General features: G+C 46.2%; 1 protein-coding gene across 7 annotated transcripts in view; it reads right to left on the bottom strand.

Annotated features, from left to right (window-relative positions):
- The window catches only part of LEF1 (lymphoid enhancer binding factor 1), a 115,499-nt gene that overhangs the window by 21,121 nt on the left and 77,173 nt on the right, over positions 1-17,205 (bottom strand). For 4 of the 7 annotated variants that reach the window (XM_023636759.2, XM_023636758.2, XM_005607899.4 and 1 more), the window contains 6 exons: positions 16,774-16,906; positions 11,232-11,322; positions 9,475-9,558; positions 7,332-7,454; positions 6,166-6,328; positions 126-233 (listed from right to left, as the gene is read on the bottom strand). In XM_023636759.2, the coding sequence (XP_023492527.1) occupies positions 126-233; positions 6,166-6,328; positions 7,332-7,454; positions 9,475-9,558; positions 11,232-11,322; positions 16,774-16,906 (702 nt within the window). The remainder of the gene's footprint in view (positions 1-125; positions 234-6,165; positions 6,329-7,331; positions 7,455-9,474; positions 9,559-11,231; positions 11,323-16,773; positions 16,907-17,205) is intronic. The other 3 variants (XM_023636762.2, XM_023636760.2, XM_070261595.1) reach the window with 1 other exon arrangement.

Raw genomic sequence — 17,205 nt, 5'->3', positions numbered from 1 at the left:
ATTAACTTCCAAAAGCAGGAAATAGTACCAGCATTAGATACACCTAAAACACACTTCCTTCACGGAAAGCCAGAGAGAGAGGAGGAGGGGGGAGAGCGGGCGCGCTGGATGCAGAAGGGGCTTACATAATTGTCTCTTGCAGACCAGCCTGGATAAAGCTGCATATGTAGCTGTCTCTCCTTCCGCGCTAATTCATAATATTTAGCCTGCTCTTCACGGGAGAGGGCGTGCCACTAAAGGAGGGAAAAAAATCAAATGACAGTGAGCAGAACAGCAACATTATTACATGTTTCATGTTTCAAACATTAAAGAATGAAAACATTAAGCATTTAAGCGTTGATTTATCTTTAAATGGGAAGAAGACCAAGTGCCACTGAAACCCACTTGGGGTCTGGTGGCGAGAGAGAAACTCAAACTTTGGTTTTTTGGGTCCTGTTCTTCAACGGCACCTGAGACATATCCAAGTCAATGACAGCGTCCGAAACAAGCGAGCTGCGCCCACTCCTCGGTCCAGCATTGATTAGAAAGTGCTTTCCCCGGTGCACCTCAACACCCAGTCAGCCCTTCTTCCGTTTGTAGCACATTCTGATATCTGAGCCCGAACACCATTTATTTATGCAAAATCTGGTAATTCCAGATGTCTTTTCCACACAGACACATCCTGCCTTGCCTCCATGGACACTCCCCCACCGTGTCACACAGAGAGTCTGAAGCCTCCATCAGATGGTCCTGTCTCAACAGCAGGATGTCAGAAGTCAGTGTGTGTGCCTCAGGGTCTTCACCCCTCCTGACACTCATAGAAACGCTCCTCGTCTGTGGGGAGGACGCGGCACAATCACACATGCACGCTTTATGGCCGGGGCTTTTAGCTTCCTTCTGATGGAAAGCAAGGAGCATTATCTGAGTTTATTTTGCCATGTGGAATTGGAGACTGTAGTATCTGATGTGGAGAAAGCAGGGGCTGATATCCTGCAAACCTCCCATCTCCCTGGTATCTAACTGATTTATAGCACACACAGCACAACAGCTGATGGAGGCAGGTGTCTGTTGGGGATTTTAAGCCCCTTATATTTGCACATCGCTTTGCATGTGTCTGCACACAACTTGCCCCAGGTCCCAAGTAGGTAGTTTTCTAGTATTGTCCCTATTTCCCAAATGCCAGGACCTGTCAACAGAACCTCCCAGGACAACGGGTTGGGCTTTGGGGGATCCACTGGCTGGAGGTAATGGCACAGAGGCAGTGGCTACAGGAGGAGTAGACCCGAGCCCGCACCATGTGTATGTATACACACGCACATGCATGCGTGCTCTCGCACAGCCGGGGCCTCCGGACCCCTGCTCTCCCAGCTCTGGGGTGTGGAGCTCTCCAGGTCACTTCCTTCCCATTCAAAGCCACGTGATTTTTTCTCCTTCATGTCCATCCTACATTTGACTTTAATTTTCCTCTTCCTGCTTTTAAAAGTCATAAGAAAAAGAAAAGAAAGGTGTGGCTGGACTGGGGAGAGCAAGGAGGAGCAAGGGACAGGTTGGTGAGAGAGGAGAAGTCCTCGTCCCCTGCATGCAGCCTGTCAGGCACGGCCAGGAAGATTTCCTGAAGAAAGCAGAAGGCCCTGCGGCTGCTGTTGGCTGGGAGAACGAGACCCTGATGTCAAGAAGAGCACTGAGCCCTTGGGCCACAGCACCACATGCACTCCAGCCTCAGCGGGGATGCCCCGAGCCCAGCTGGAGGGCTCCACTGCACGGCTCTCGAGAGCCCCTTAGAGGCCGGGGCTCGGTGCTGGGCAAGGAGGACGACCTAACCTCAACTGCTTTACAAGCGCGGAGTGCACAGTTAAGGAGCACAACACTGCGGGACTCGGCCTGAGCCTAAGGGCAAATCAGGCAAAATGCTTTCCTTAAAAAGGAAGGGGGGAAGGGGAGGTGGCAGAAAAAAGTCTGAAGAAAGTTGTTGAGACATGGCTCTGCGTAGGGCGGGGCGGGCCCAGCGGGCCCAGCCACGCCCAGGAGGACGTCTGGGGCAGTGGCTACCGTGCAGACTGCAGGAGAGGTCGACTGTCTCCGCTGGCAATGGCCTTTCTAAATGTGAGACACACACCTGTCCTAGGGACCATCACAGGGGGACAGTGCCAACTGGACACAACAGAAAAGATCGGCCTCGATTTTCTTTTTTTGAGAAAAAACTGATGGTTACTATTGACACAGTTCTGGTGCTAATGTGATCGACAAGAGGCAAAGTTGTTACCAAAAAGGAAGAAAAGTTAAGAAAGGATGGAAGCCTTACTTTATAAATTTGTCTGTTCACTTGATAAATAATCTCTCTTATCCTCCTCCAATATATCAGCAAGACTTTATATAATTTATGGCAACTTAATAACTTGCTAAGAAAACCTGGAAGTGTAAACAACACATCTCCCAAAATACAAATGGAGGTTGAGTCTTCTACCCAAACAACCAGTTAAACAGCCAGGTATTTTTACAGCAGGAAACTCAGGGTGACAAAGGGACCCAGCTAACGAAACTCAGCAAAATGCAAGGAGACAGAGCAGGCCACAGAATAAACCGCTCACCCGCCTTTTCAACTGCTCTTAGTTCCCTGATGTTTCTAACGCCAAAAAACGTACTCACAAATAAAAGAGCGTTTACCAGAGAAAATCATCGGGCAAAACGATGGCTTTAAAGTTTCGCATTGAAAACTTTAAAATCTAGCACAAACTAGAAAGATGGTCTGTCTTTATAGGAATTTCTGAAACACAACTGACTAAAAATGCTTTTCTGTCTCATTTACTGAAAAGCTAAGAGTTGATTTTAAAAAAAAAAAAAATCTAATTTCATTGTCAAGGTTTTACCAAGTTGTTGGGAAAATACCCATTTAATTTGAAGACAGTTCTGCAGTTAAAAAATTCTGACAGTAAATTTGTACTAAATGGACTTCTTTTAAGACCCTGGAAGGTCTGAAAAGAAAAAGCTTACTTTAAAGTAAGATTTGTGTTATTATTATCTATAATATGAAGAAGAAAACTTTAATTCATATGAATGAACATTTCTATTTTAGAGATACAGTAAAGATCAATAAAAATCAGATAAAATGTTGCACGATGGATTTAAGTTCCACTTTTAAGAATTCTAATTATCCCAGTGTAAAACTTCATGATTTTAAAGCCGGGAACTTTGAAGAGCCAGCAAGGACTCCCCTGCCAGAGGGGAGTTATGAAAGGACAGAAAAGCTGAGCTTAATCAAAGATCTCAGAGACCTATAAATAGAAACAGGTGTCCAAATCAAAGACAGAGGGAGACCCCAAATGAGAACCATCCTGTTGGACACATGCTCTGATCTGGGGATTGTTAAGGAAGCTGAGAAAGTAACAATTGTTAGAAACGTGCATTGAAAATAGGAAGCACGCCTCCATGTCATATCCTTACTCACTCTCTTGAGCAGGAAAATAATTCCCGCTGGAGGGCCAGGGGACCTTTAACTTGAAAAAGAAAAAAAGCTAAGAGTTTTACAGGAGCTGAAATAAGAACATCAGTCCTTCTTTTCCTCTGATTTCTTCTTTTAAAGGGTCAGGGGAAACGCTCATCAGCCGCTATGCTTTTAAGGCAGGGTTCTTCAAAGATGATGGGAATTGCTCATCTGCCAGGATCTGGCTTGGGAAATCATTGTAATTATTGTTATTAAGTGTTTAAGAATCCACAGGGAGAGAGAGTATTGTACACAGGGCACCAAAATAGCTATAATCTAGCACCACACCCACCCCCGGAACCCTGGTGTCTGGCAGATTGGAAAGAGCTGTGTTTTTATGCTCTCCAACAGGAATCGATAACGCAGGAGTCTGCTTTCCTCCATCTGTTGTCAGGGACTGGAAATCTCCAGAATGTTTTCTCTTATAAATGCTGAAATGTATTAGGTTTGGAACAAATATGTGAAAATTATCAACAACAGCTAAAACACGATCCTCTAAGTTTCATGAAGGCTGTTAAACCCTCCTCATGAATGTTCATCAGTTTCTTGAGAGGTTGCAAAAACAAAAACACAAGGTCATAATTTAAGAAGCTACCACACATATAGGAAAAGCATCAACAAATTAAGATGCAGAATTTCTAAAATTACAGTGTAATTACAGTGAAAACGCAATTTGAATTAGAAAAATTCAAATTTTCTCCAGCACTCTTCAGATACTAAGTAAAACCATTTCATTCCTGAGGAAAGTGCCTAGGACTGATAAGCCACTGGGCTGGTGGACGGATAAAGAAATCCTAGAGTCCTGGTCCAGTAGCCTAGCGCCTGTTGCATGATGGGTGCTCAGAAAAACATCTCAGCATAGCCAAAAGAAGGAATGACAAGAAAATGGGCAATCCAGAAACCGGCACATGTACCCTTTAAGAATCAGAGCGATTTTTCTAGAATAAAGACGTCTGCGGCCCATAGAAATCCTTCCATTTAAAGCTTCTGGGTAGAACAGATCTGCTTCTGTCTTGGGAGGAGTGGCCAGCTCTGTTTGCCGGGGTTCATCCAGAAGCATGGCTGGTCCCACAAACCCTTCCCGTAGCTCCCTCCGTGGGACCAGTGCCGTCCTGCTTCAGTCTGCACACAGTCAGTGCGTCCGCGGACAATCCACCCTCCCATTCATCCCATGTAGAGTGTGCACGCAGTCAGTGCATCTGCAGACAATCCACCCTCCCATTCATCCCATGTAGAGTGTGCACACAGTCCGTGCGTCTGCAGACAATCCACCCTCCCATTCATCCCATGTAGAGTGTGCACACAGTCAGTGCGTCCGCGGACAATCCACCCTCCCATTCATCCCATGTAGAGTGTGCACACAGTCAGTGCGTCCGCGGACAGTCCACCCTCCCATTCATCCCATGTAGAGTGTGCACGCAGTCAGTGCGTCCGCGGACAGTCCACCCTCCCATTCATCCCATGTAGAGTGTGCACACAGTCAGTGCGTCTGCAGACAATCCACCCTCCCATTCATCCCATGTAGAGTGTGCACACAGTCAGTGCGTCTGCAGACAATCCACCCTCCCATTCATCCCATGTAGAGTGTGCACACAGTCCGTGCGTCTGCAGACAATCCACCCTCCCATTCATCCCATGTAGAGTGTGCACGCAGTCAGTGCGTCCGCGGACAATCCACCCTCCCATTCATCCCATGTAGAGTGTGCACACAGTCCGTGCGTCCGCAGACAGTCCACCCTCCCATTCATCCCATGTAGAGTGTGCACACAGTCAGTGCGTCCGCGGACAATCCACCCTCCCATTCATCCCATGTAGAGTGTGCACACAGTCAGTGCGTCCGCAGACAATCCACCCTCCCATTCATCCCATGTAGAGTGTGCACACAGTCAGTGCATCTGTGGACGGTCCACCCTCCCCACTCATCCCATGCAGAGTCTGCACACAGTCAGGTCATCTGCAGATGGTCCACCCTCCCCACTCGTCCCGTGCAGAGTGTGCACACAGTCCATGCATCTGCGGATGGTCCACCCTCCCTACTCGTCCTGGGCAGAGTGTGCACACAATCATGGCATCTGCGGACAGTCCACCCTCCCTACTCGTCCTGGGCAGAGTGTGCACACAGTCAGGTCATCTGCGGACGGTCCACCCTCCCCACTCGTCCCATGGTGAACCCCTACCCCTCTCAGTTTTCAGCTTAAATACTATTTCCTCAGACAGGCCTTTCCCTAGGCCCCTGTTATTCTTTTTCACAGAATCTTGCTTTTCATATTCACAGCATTTATCACAATTTTAATTACATAGTTATCGGATAATTATTCGTCTAATATCTGCATCCTGTCACAAAACTTTAAGCTCCGTGAAGGCAAGGACCATATCTTTTTTACTCAGCAATTACTTACTGCCTACCACTGTGCCTGGTACATAACGACACTCCATTCGTATTTGTTCTCTTAAAGAATAGCAACAGGGAAAGCACGTACCATTTACAGGAAGTTTTCTGTGTGCCAGGAACTAGCTTGCTGTTTACAAGGCACTGTTATTTGATCCTCTTAAAGGTGACTGTCAGGTCTGGTTGGTTCTCTCTGTTACTCCCCAAGCAGCTGACGATTACACCTTCTATGACCCCGACATGGATGCACACTGGGCAGATCTGAACGGAGCAGCTCATGGCTCCATGAACATTCACCCGCCACGCCACCACTTACCCTTCGGCCTAGAATCTGGTTGATAGCTGCACTTTCTTTCAGAGTACACTCAGCGACGACATTGGCTCTCATTTCTTTCATGTATAACATAAAAGCATTCAGAGGCTTCTTAATGTGAGGTCTTTTTGGCTCCTGCTCCTTTCTCTGTTCATGCTGAGGCTTCCTAAAAGGTGGGTGTGGTGGTGTCAGGGGATGGGGTGGACAGGATGAGGAAAAGATGGGAGGAGAGAAGGAGAGCATCTGTTCACCTCTTCAGTCAGACCCAGGCTGGAGACACCCCTCCCAGCTGTCTACAGGCCCCAGAACACTGTCAACTTAGAAGAGGGACTCAGGACTCTGAATAAGGACCCTTTGGCTTGAGAAAGTTTACCGACAGCTGTAGAAGTGTTTATAATACAACACGGAAAGGGGTTTGTGAAGATGCTCCATCTAGGGCCCTGAGGCTGAGCTCCTGGGTCACCTCAGGAAAAGGTGAACACCTCGTATGGGTGGCCATTCCCCTTGCAGAACTGAGGTTCTTAACTCTGGGGGTCAAGGCCCTTTAGGAGCTGGTGAAACTTAGACTCTCTCCCCAAACGAAAGCATGTTGGCCTTGCCTCCATTTGGGTTTTCTGGACGATCCCATGCTCCCTGTCACCCATCCTCCCGTCCCAGTCTACAAACCCCAGATTAAGAAACCCAATCAGCAATGTCTTCAGGGACCTCAGCCCTGCTGTAACAACCTGACACAACCTGGCCCCCGAGGGAGTCCTGGGCTGGCCTTCTGAACCCTGAACCCTGAGCTTTGAAGCCTCAAAGCGGGTGAGGGCATTCACACAGGACATGCACTGAACCCTCCCAATCTACCGCCCTCAGGTGCCGGCAGGTGCTTCCCCGCCATCAGAGCCCATAAAGCCGGCCGCACAGGGCTGGAGGGCTCCAGACTCTTCCAAGCCACGCTCTGAGGATGACTCCTTGCTTGTGAGCTTCATCTTCTGAGGTCTGTGCTCCTTTCCAATCTCAGAATCAAAATCAGCACAGTGACAACTCAGCTGCTTAATGTCCTCGGGGTCAGAGCTACACCGGTTTTCACAGTGATAGAGAGAGGGAAGGTTCCACGAGAGCAGAGGAGAAACTGCCGTCAAGTCCTCACGGCCGTCACAGGAGAAACCAGACGCAGTACTCACACGTGCATTAGGTCGCTGTCAGCGTGGGGGTGCTCCTGCTTGACCTGAGGTGTTACGATGGCTGGATGAGGGATGCCAGTTGTGTGGGGACCAGGTGGACCAGGAATCATATGGTGGGAAAACCTAAAAGAAGGAAAGAGAAGAAAACAGTATGTACTAGTGGCTGTTGTTGCAAAAGCTGGACGGAGTCTCGAGACCATCCACTGCCTGCTGTTGGCTGAGGGTGGAGACACATCCTGATATACCCAGGAGGATTAACTGTAAACCAGTGGGCTGATGAGTAGTCTCTTTCCCTTCTGTATTCAGGTGGAAAATATTTCTAACTATTCCCTGTAGAACAAATTTTCTTCCAAACTAACAGTAGAATCTGGCATTTTCCTGGGAGGGCTCTTGGCCATAGGATAAAAAAAAAAAAAGTGAGTCACTTTTCTTGCAAAGCAGTTTTAGAGAAGAGTTTCCATAAGAAAAATTATTGGAAATATAACACTTTATTAACATTTAGCTTTTTAAATGAATTTTAAATAAAAGCTAAAGACGTCACATTTAAAAATCTCTGCCTACATCCTGAAGCAACCCTCCCATTAAGAGTCTCCTCGTATTGGCGGCTTCTTCACTAGCGTGAGGAGAGAAGGACTGACCATGCGAGGGATGGGAAGATTCCCACAGTTCTTGGTTTCAGAAGGTTGCCATTACCATCACCCAAAACAATTTTCTACACAGAAAGGAACATTTGAGAGACGTAGTCTTATGGAAAATTGGTAACAAAATTAAGGGGAGGATTTAATTAAACGGAGGATACAGTCTTGCGTCGAGGCAAAGCGACACATGCTCAAGGCTGTTCCCCAAGAATGTTTGCGGGGCATAAAAAAAAAAACCTTAAAATATCCACCACCATCCAACACAAAGGAGGAAACTGCCATGCAAGAAAATAAAATAAGTGAAGACAGTGCTTTCAACAAGCGCTTCGGATAAATTCAGATACGCTTCAGAAATTTCTGCTTTTCAAACTTTCAAAGCAAACATTTAATTCAACAAGAACAACACTCTTAGGTCTTTCATCACAGTCTGTACAATTCCTTCATCTGGGAAGGGAAGAAGGAACTCTCCTTGGATACGTAATATTTCAGAAACAAATTTAAAAAGATTAAGGAGGCATGGTAAAAATACAAATATTTGATCAAATAATGATGCTTTGCTAAATGCACCATTTGCAAAAACACATGATGCTGGTTATTGGTCTGTAAGAAAATCCTGTCATCAGATAGTTCTTACAACATTGAAAAGTATAAAGATATATCTTGGGGGGGGGGTCCCCTCCCAACCAGTTAGATTTACAATTTGCTGAACAAATAACTTTTTTTTTTTTTAAAGCTGAAATTCACCACAGAAGTTGTGAATTTCATAACTACATAAAAAAAGTAAAGACTCAGACCCGGTCCCTAACCCAACAGTTTGACTTCCAGCACAATAATGCCAGCTCCCTTGAAAAAGCCACATGGAACACACAGATGACACACCACAATGTGTGTGCGCGCCCAGCCCCGGCACAGAAGACATCCTTCCCAAAGCAGAAGCATTACACACAGCAGTGTGCACAGCAGAGCGCACAGAGCTTCGCCCGCGCTGACCTGTCCACACAGGGCCTGATTCGCACACTAGGACACACACCCGTGGGGCCGGGTGGCCTGTGAGCGCCCTTCTTTCTCTTCTGACAGCCTCGGTCCAGGAAGGGTCTAGACTATTTTCAAACACTGTCGCATTAACGGATACAACTGTCCTCAAGGAAAGCAAAAGACAGAACTCAGACCAAACCAGTCCTTATCCTCCCCCTTAGCCCACCCCTGGCACATTTTGAATCAAACAAGCTCTTCTCACAATGTCCCCTTTGGGGACACTTCACGTCCCACAATTGGGCACGGGTTCTGGTGTGGCTGAGTCCCTCTCCCTATGGGCGTGTCGTGCTTGTGGTGAGGTGCAGTGTAGGGCTCCTACAGGGACCACTGGGACACCTAGTGTGGGAGCCAGGCACACTGCACAGACAGACACGCGGCTGAGTTACACCCCCTCCGAGGCAAGCAGAGGCGTGCGAGATGCAAGCGCAAGAAGAGCAACTGTCTGAGCGCCCGTCCCCGCCTCCACCTACCTGGACATGGGGGTGTCGACGGAGAGTGAGGATGGGTAGGGCTGCCTGAGTCCTCCCGTGAGGGGGTATACAGGCTGACCTTGCCTGAGGTCACAGAAGAAAGGAACCCATCAACGACAAAACATGGTTCCCCAACCAGCAGGAAGGGTTTGATGGGGGGCGGGGGGGACACTCAACTAGAAGGTTGTGGGAGCATCAGGACCACAGCATTTCCTTCGTTCCCCACCATTTCCCTTCCTTACCCTCCACCCAATGACAGCATCGTTTGCCTTGAAGGCCACCTCTTACCCCCCCTTTAAAAACAAACCGGGCCAGGAATCACCTATCCTTTATCCTTCCCCCTCCCAACCCCATTAACACTCTGAACAAAGCAGGCAATAACAGTGTTTACTGAACATAACATAATGGAACCTGGGAACAGGGGGGAGAGTCCCTTCAGAGAAGGTGAGTGGATTCTTTATCAGAATCTTTGAGAATTTAGGGAAGGGAAAAAGAAGTAAACAGAAATGTATATTTATATAAAAAAGAACAAATATTTTAAAAACGCTGCCCTTCCCCGCCCCCAATACCCACGCTACAGTCTAGAAATCAAAGATCAAGTCATTGGAATTATTCTCTCCACTCTGAGAATTCTGTTTCTCCCTCTGTTCTTCCCACATCTCACATTTTTCATTTATAGTCTTTATATCCAGCTGCCACTGATGCAACTCGGCACAGGATTATTGCCCCTAAGCAGCTAAGTTCAGAGAGAATAACTGATGTGGGTTTGAAAGTGTACGCATAATCAATTAAATGCAAACCAAGTTAGCGACTCAGAGATTTACTGCTAAAGGGGGAGAGAGAGAGAAAGTTAGAATTTCCATGGCTGGGCGACCCCTCCTTGCTGAAGAAGAGACAGTGTAAGGATGTCAAGGTGGGGAGATGGGGCAGTGACGTGGGGTTTGTGGGGACAGAGTGCCAGGTAAAGAAAGGAGAGCAAACATTCGCTCAGGTTGAAGCTGTTTCCCTGGAGGGAGTGTGGTGGGGCGGAGAGGGAGGCAGAAGGATGGGAGTGGGAGCAGGGAAAGTTGTGTGCTAAAAATAAAAAGATAAAATTAGGCTACCCTATATAAACGTATCCTCTTTCTTTCTAAAATTTATCTCCTTTCCTCTAACCATTATAATTTAAAAAACTTTGAAGGTAGCACTAAGAATTTTTTAGAAATACAACAAAATAGAGAGCATTTGGATTCTGAACAAAACCAAGTCCAAACGTCAGTTTTTCACTTCTCTGAACTCAATCTGGTGCTTACTTTATTAAAAGTCAAAAGATGCTTTTGTAGTTTTGAATTTCTCTCTAGTTATTTGTCATTTACCTCACTTGTCCATTTATAAGCAAAGACCAATATTCAATGTGTCTAAGTCTATGTTTCAAAAACATAACTTGCTCATAAAAACTAGAAAAGCAGCACCTGACTGAGCACTGTGTCCCGGCCTCGCAAATGCCCAGAGCCACGAAGAGAATCCGTACAACTATCAGCTTCAAAGCAAGTGCTGCACAGTCATTTTCTACACTTATTAGCAAACGAATTCAATCCATTTCAAAGTCTCTCTGTTTTCTAATCTTTTAAATTGAAATGAAATAAAGTTAGCACCTCACTTGTTGATGTACAATTTCTTCCACTCCACAAGTGTGATCACTCATGAAGCTAATTTCCATGAAGGAAAGGAGAAGAGCATGTTCAGATGCCTGGCTGAAGCTGCAGGCAGGATCTTACCAGCCAAGAGGTGGGGTGATCTGCCCGACACCCCCCGGAGACAGGGGGTAGAAGGCGGGTATCTCAGGAGCCGGAGGATGTCTGGACATGCCTGGGAAACAGAACAGGAGAGGCAGAGTGGTCAGACTCACGGGACACTGGACAACAAGAGCAATAGAAATGCAATAAAATGCTTTATGCCATTAATACTTAAGGTCTAGAATGAGGCAATATTTATTTACTGGATCCACTTAACAGAAGTCAGTTTGTTAGCTTTTCTCAAGATTTCAAGGTCTGCAGACAGTGCACTTGAGGAACTCCTGAAAGAGTAAACACACTGCTAGTGAAACAGTCGTCAAAATAAGACTTCTGAATGATTTAGCTTGCCCTCATTATTTCACTTTGGTTAAGAAAATGGTAGACAACTGTTTTTGTGTTGCATGGAAAATGACGGCCCTTCATAAGTAGACGCCTGCCATGGTGCTCAAGGATTAGGTAAATTGCCGCTCTCTTATTTTCATTGGCTCCCTTATGGACGCACAGATTTGGGAAATGTGATACCTCAGAGGATCAGAGATTAATTAGGAATCATCTTCAGCCCCGTAATGGCCACACTTGATATGATTCATTTGGTCTCTGCCACTTCAGCTCCAACTAAGCTCTTCGTCAAGTTGAGTCCTCTGGGCTCCAAGGTCAAGCTGTTCTGGATTAGTTGTATTCCACAGAAAATGAGTGCCACCAAATTGTTTCTTGAGCTCACACTCCCTAGAGTACGCCACCCTATAACCGTGAAAACCACCTAAGGATTATACCTAATCCTAGTCCCAAATGGCATCTCTGTGTTTACGTCTTACCTTGGGTACAGAAAAGGGGGGTGAGACACACACATAACAATGCAAAATATAAAAACTCAGATTCGATGTGTTTGGGGGAGAGTGATCTGAATAGAAAAAAGCCACACAAATTCCTTTACACAGCTAATCTGGCTTTAACAGACCATTTCCATAAAAACACTCCCAGGTCTAACACCCAGAATGTGCATCCAGGGGTTGTAACTACATTGTCCCGTATGTGGAATTAAGTGAGCAAACAGACAATGCTCTGAAGTATTCTGCTTTTTTACTGTTTAAAATCTCTATGAGCTTCATTTGGATCTTAAAAGATATCGAAGGCCTTGGACATACGGGAATGACTTCAGAAGTGTGGCCTCAAAGTTGATGTTAATTTGACTCTGAAGTTGGGACAAACTATTTCTCAGCTCTTACAGGAAGCAGGTTGGAAGGAGAAAGTCTCTACCCTCCCTCCCTCTCTCCCTCCCCCTCCTCTCTCTCCCCCCCTCTCTCTCTCCCTCCCTCTCCCCCCCACCTCTCTCTTTCTCACTCTCTCACTCTCACTCTCTCACTCACTCTCACTCTCACTCTCACTCTCACACTCACTCTCTCTCTCTCTCTCTCTCTCTCTCTCTCTCTCTCTCTCTCTCTCTCTCTCTCTCTCTCTCGACAGAAAGCTTACATGGGAGCATCTCATGTTTTGCTATTTTTAAAAGAATAGTCTCAAATCTCTTTTTCTTTTTGGTTAGAAATACTGCTTCTTTTGGTCACAGTGGACACAAGATTGCACCCTCTGGGATTTCTTCTGGGGTCCGCGGCGGTTTGGGCAGCAGGGGTGGCCGAGGGAGCCTGCGGCACTGAGTCTTGACGCGGCAGAATCACCGGGCTGCTTCTCCAGGGAGAGACGGTGAGCATCGCAGCCTTCCTCACCCCGAGATGCTGACCCCCCGAACTGCAGGGTCTGCAGGGGGACTGCTCAGATTTGAAAAGAAAAACTAGACCACCAACTCTGGAGAACCTTGGAAACTTCGTGGAAATCTGAACTCGAAAGTCACAACTGGAGGTCAGAGACTACCTGAATCATCTACTTTAATCCCTTGGTTTTGCAGAAGCAGAAATAAAGGTCAGGAGAGGAGAAGTGACTGTGTGGGTACACACAAAACATGTCCTGTCCTGGGCTCTTATCACTGGGACACAGACCAGTGACTTGCTTGCTGTCACACATCTCTCAGCAGACAAGCGGACACCTCGCTCTCCACCTCAGTGGGGGAGGGACATACGCTAGCTGGATTTGGTTTTACCGCTCGAAGGAGGACGGAGGGAACTAGCATTTACTTAGCAGCTGCTACATGTTAGTTCCTACGCTGGGTATTCAATCTGACTTTTTCTACTAAATTCTACTCATATTTCAAATACCCCTCTCCTATGGAATATTCTCTAGTTTTTATAGCTGAGAAATCTCTTTCTTCTTTGAATCTACAACATTTTATTTGCACTTTTAATGTGGTACTTAAGACGTTCTTCGTTTTCTTTTGCACTGTTTGTGCAAATAATTTCCTGCATGATCTGTTCTCCCGGTCTACGTTTCCAACCACGGCTGTCTCCAGAGGAGCTCCAACACTTCTGAATGACCGAAAAATGAACAGGTGGAATAATGAGCGTTTACAGGGACCCACGCCCCCGCTGGGTCAACGTGGTCAACCATTTTGCAAGGACATACAAGCGTGTGATGTTGCGTAGATAACCACACGAGCAGAAAATGGATCCGTGTTTTCTAAATAGCTTATTGTCATCTTAAGATCCTGTTCCCAGAGATTCCTAGAAGCCTCTCCACCAGCCGCTGTGCCACTGAAAACACAGTTCACATCACTCACTTAACTAGTATTTACCCAACACACTCTGCGTGCAGCACACCCGTAAAGATTTTTAAACTTTTATACGTAACTTTTATAAACACAGATGACATGGTTCTGGAGTCAGACTTGTACGGATATATCAGTTCTGCTGCTTGCTAGCTATGTATCTTTGAGGAAGTTACTGAATCATTATTGTTCTGTAAAATAAGAATAAAAATGGAATGGGGCTGTCTTGAAGAATAAATGCATTACTCTATGTAATACAGAAAAGTGTTTGGTACACAGAATAAATGCTATGTGAGTGTGGGTGGTTATTACAAGGATACAATGGGTAACACAAAGATATAAACAGGTACATAAACCCTCTACTTCCTAAAAGCTCTTTGATATTTTTCCCAGACATCATGAGTAGAACAAAATGATTAATATTAGCAGGCTTTCCTTTTCCTACACGCATGCACACACACACACACACACACACATACACACACACACTGAGAGGCAAAAACTAATGTGCTTCCTAATGGGAAATTAACCTCAAGTTATTTTCCTACAAATGAGAATGGGTTCTGCTGACGGTTGTATTTATTAGATAGTTCTATCTAGGGTTCGAGTATGGACATGATGCCCTTTTTGGTTTTGGGTTTTTTTTCTCTTTAATGAAGTAATCAGCCTCCCAGGAACTCTGAGATCAGCAACCCTGCCTCTGCGCCACCCCGTTCGAACTCGCCGCACTCATGATATAGCCAACAGGCAGGCGGTAGGAAAGAAAAGAAATAAAAAAGCAAGAGACCTAGTGAGCTTTTTACCTATTTTGTGGTGGTCAATGTACCCAAACGGAGTGATACAAACTCAAAATCATGTAAATTAGTTATTGTCAAACCAAGGTTTACGTACTCCCAGAGATACAGGGTAATGAGATATACAAAGTCTTTTTTTTAGAAAAAAAGTAATTAAAAATAGAATCTTTATACTAAAACAAACAGTGTATGGAGTAGAATGCAAACATCATGGAAATTTTTAGGACAAGATAAAGACTTCATGGAAAGTGCAAGCAGAACTCTGGACACAGGCCCCAGGCCCCCTCTAGTTCTGGGGGTTTGTTAAAAAACAAGTTTGAGAAGCAATGATAGAAATTACAATGAGTAAGGCAAGACGAGGTGGGGAAGCAGCAAGAGGTGGAAAGAGAAGAGAAAATATAAATGTAACTGGTAGCCAGGCATACACTTGTTTTTTTTTTTAAATGGAACTGTATAGAACTCCTGAGAGAAAAACCCCTGAGCTGTTATGTGTCATCCTTTTAAATAAGTTCATTTCAAAGTACTTAGAATGGGGCCCAGGGCAGAGTAAGCACTAAGCGATTGTTAAATAAATAGGTGAAAACTAAATAAAACATACCACTGGGTTCTTTCTGCTGCCACTTGTCTTTCACTGCCAGCTACATCTTCATGGTGCCCAGACATGTAATGTCTAGCTCAGACCCCGCCCTGGGGTTGGGACCCCCACGTTTAAACTGCCCGTCTCCTGTCGCTCTTCAGATCTCTCAGAGGCACCCTGAATCCTCCACAACTGAGGGCGTGTTCTTGATCTTCTCTCCCAAACTCATCCTTCTTCCTCAGAGGCCCATCCTAATTCCTTTTCCCACCACACAGCCATAGCCCTGTCTGATGGCCCTTATTCTGCGGAGGCCCTTGACAAAAGGAAGGAGAGCAGAGGAAACACTGGAAATGAGGCAAACCTGCGAACACCTGCACAGGTGAGTCCTACCTTCTCTCAGTAAAGGGACCTGGGCTCCACTCGAGTCGCAGCCCGAAATTAACTAAGTCCTGAAGTGAGCTGTGGACTTCAACAAAGGAGGGAAGTGAAAGTGTTTGGTATTTAACCTAGAAGTGTTCACAGTAGTGGAAAAAACATCCAGCTTGCAAACTCCACTCTCACACACATGTATGAAATTTTCTTGTCCACTATAGGTCAAAGACAGGGCTGGAGAGAAGGGCAGCATGCTGGAGAAGCCAAACGCCACAGCCTTACATCCTCTGCTTTCACGTGGCTCTACAGGACCTCTCATTGCGGACATCTAGAGATGCTGCTGAGGGCCACGTGTGCACGTGCAAAGAGCAAAGCCCCCCTGGGAAAAGATGCGTCCTCCAGGTTTGCTCTGAGCGGAGCGGACCGGAAAGTCTGGAGAACCTGCGCTCTGTGTCCCACAGCCAGCCCGTACCCTCAGGTTAGACACTGGGCGCTTGGGTTTTTCAGACCGCTCACGCTGAGTGTTTTTCTGTAAATGATACAGGAGCAGAACTTGGTAATAATGTAGAGAAGCAAGGTAAGATTCATATTACTTTGACTTTAAGCAGAGATGGTTTGTGCTTTAATTCTTACTTATCTCTAAGTCGGTGCCGGTAAATAAGAAGAGGAGGATAAAACAAGATATGGGTGTAAGTGAAACCAAAAGAAATCATAAAAGGCTCAAAAAAGGTAACAGTTGAAGTACAATCTCCTCCCTTGTCCCTCTTCTAACTCCTTTTTAACATTGCCATCAACACCCAGTGCATGCTGAGATAAATGACCACCACGGGGGGCACGGAGGTCAGAGTTTCAGTGCAAACGTATTGCTTTACACTGTGGATCACAGACTTTCAGAGCCATCACTTTAAAAATGACCCTTCTATGCTTTTCTTCTGTTTTTTTTTTTTATCCTGAAAAATAAAAGAAGCAACAAATTCTTGTGGATTAATAAAAAAAATGCTATCAGATAAATTACGCTTCTCTCCTATAAATCTATTGATTTGCCAGTGACATGGAGCAAAGGCCATGCAGACTGATGAGACGTGGCTCCCCGTGGGTGGGAAGAGGCCTGGCAGGCGGGGCTCTCACCTTGCTTGGAGTTGACATCTGATGGGATGTGTGACGGGTGTGATCCTGGAGAAAAGTGCTCGTCGCTGTACGTGATGAGAGGGGTGAGAGGATGGACCGCATGGGATGGCTGCACCACGGGCACTTTATTTGACTGCAAAGTAACGACAAGGTCAATAGTTAACGTGGATGCCCAGTGCTTGCCTCTCCCAGAGAAAAAGCCACATGCCAGCAGTAACTGGACGTCAGCGCAACCCAGGAGCCACCTCCAGACCTGGACAAGGGCAGTCACCTCTGTATGCACTCAGATCTTCTCAACCTTCCATGCTAAACGCTCCGCAGGTACGTGACTATCCCACCAGGAGACCCCCAGTTATGAACTGCACCCCTGGAGGTGCAGCTTGAGCACCGTTCTCCCGCGACGGGAATCTCCGTACACATGTTTACACGCCC

Source organism: Equus caballus, chromosome 2 (assembly GCF_041296265.1).
Source record: "Equus caballus isolate H_3958 breed thoroughbred chromosome 2, TB-T2T, whole genome shotgun sequence".
NCBI lineage: Eukaryota > Metazoa > Chordata > Mammalia > Perissodactyla > Equidae > Equus > Equus caballus.
The sequence above is the reverse complement of the archived record's forward strand: the minus strand, read 5'-3'. Positions and strand labels throughout refer to the sequence as shown.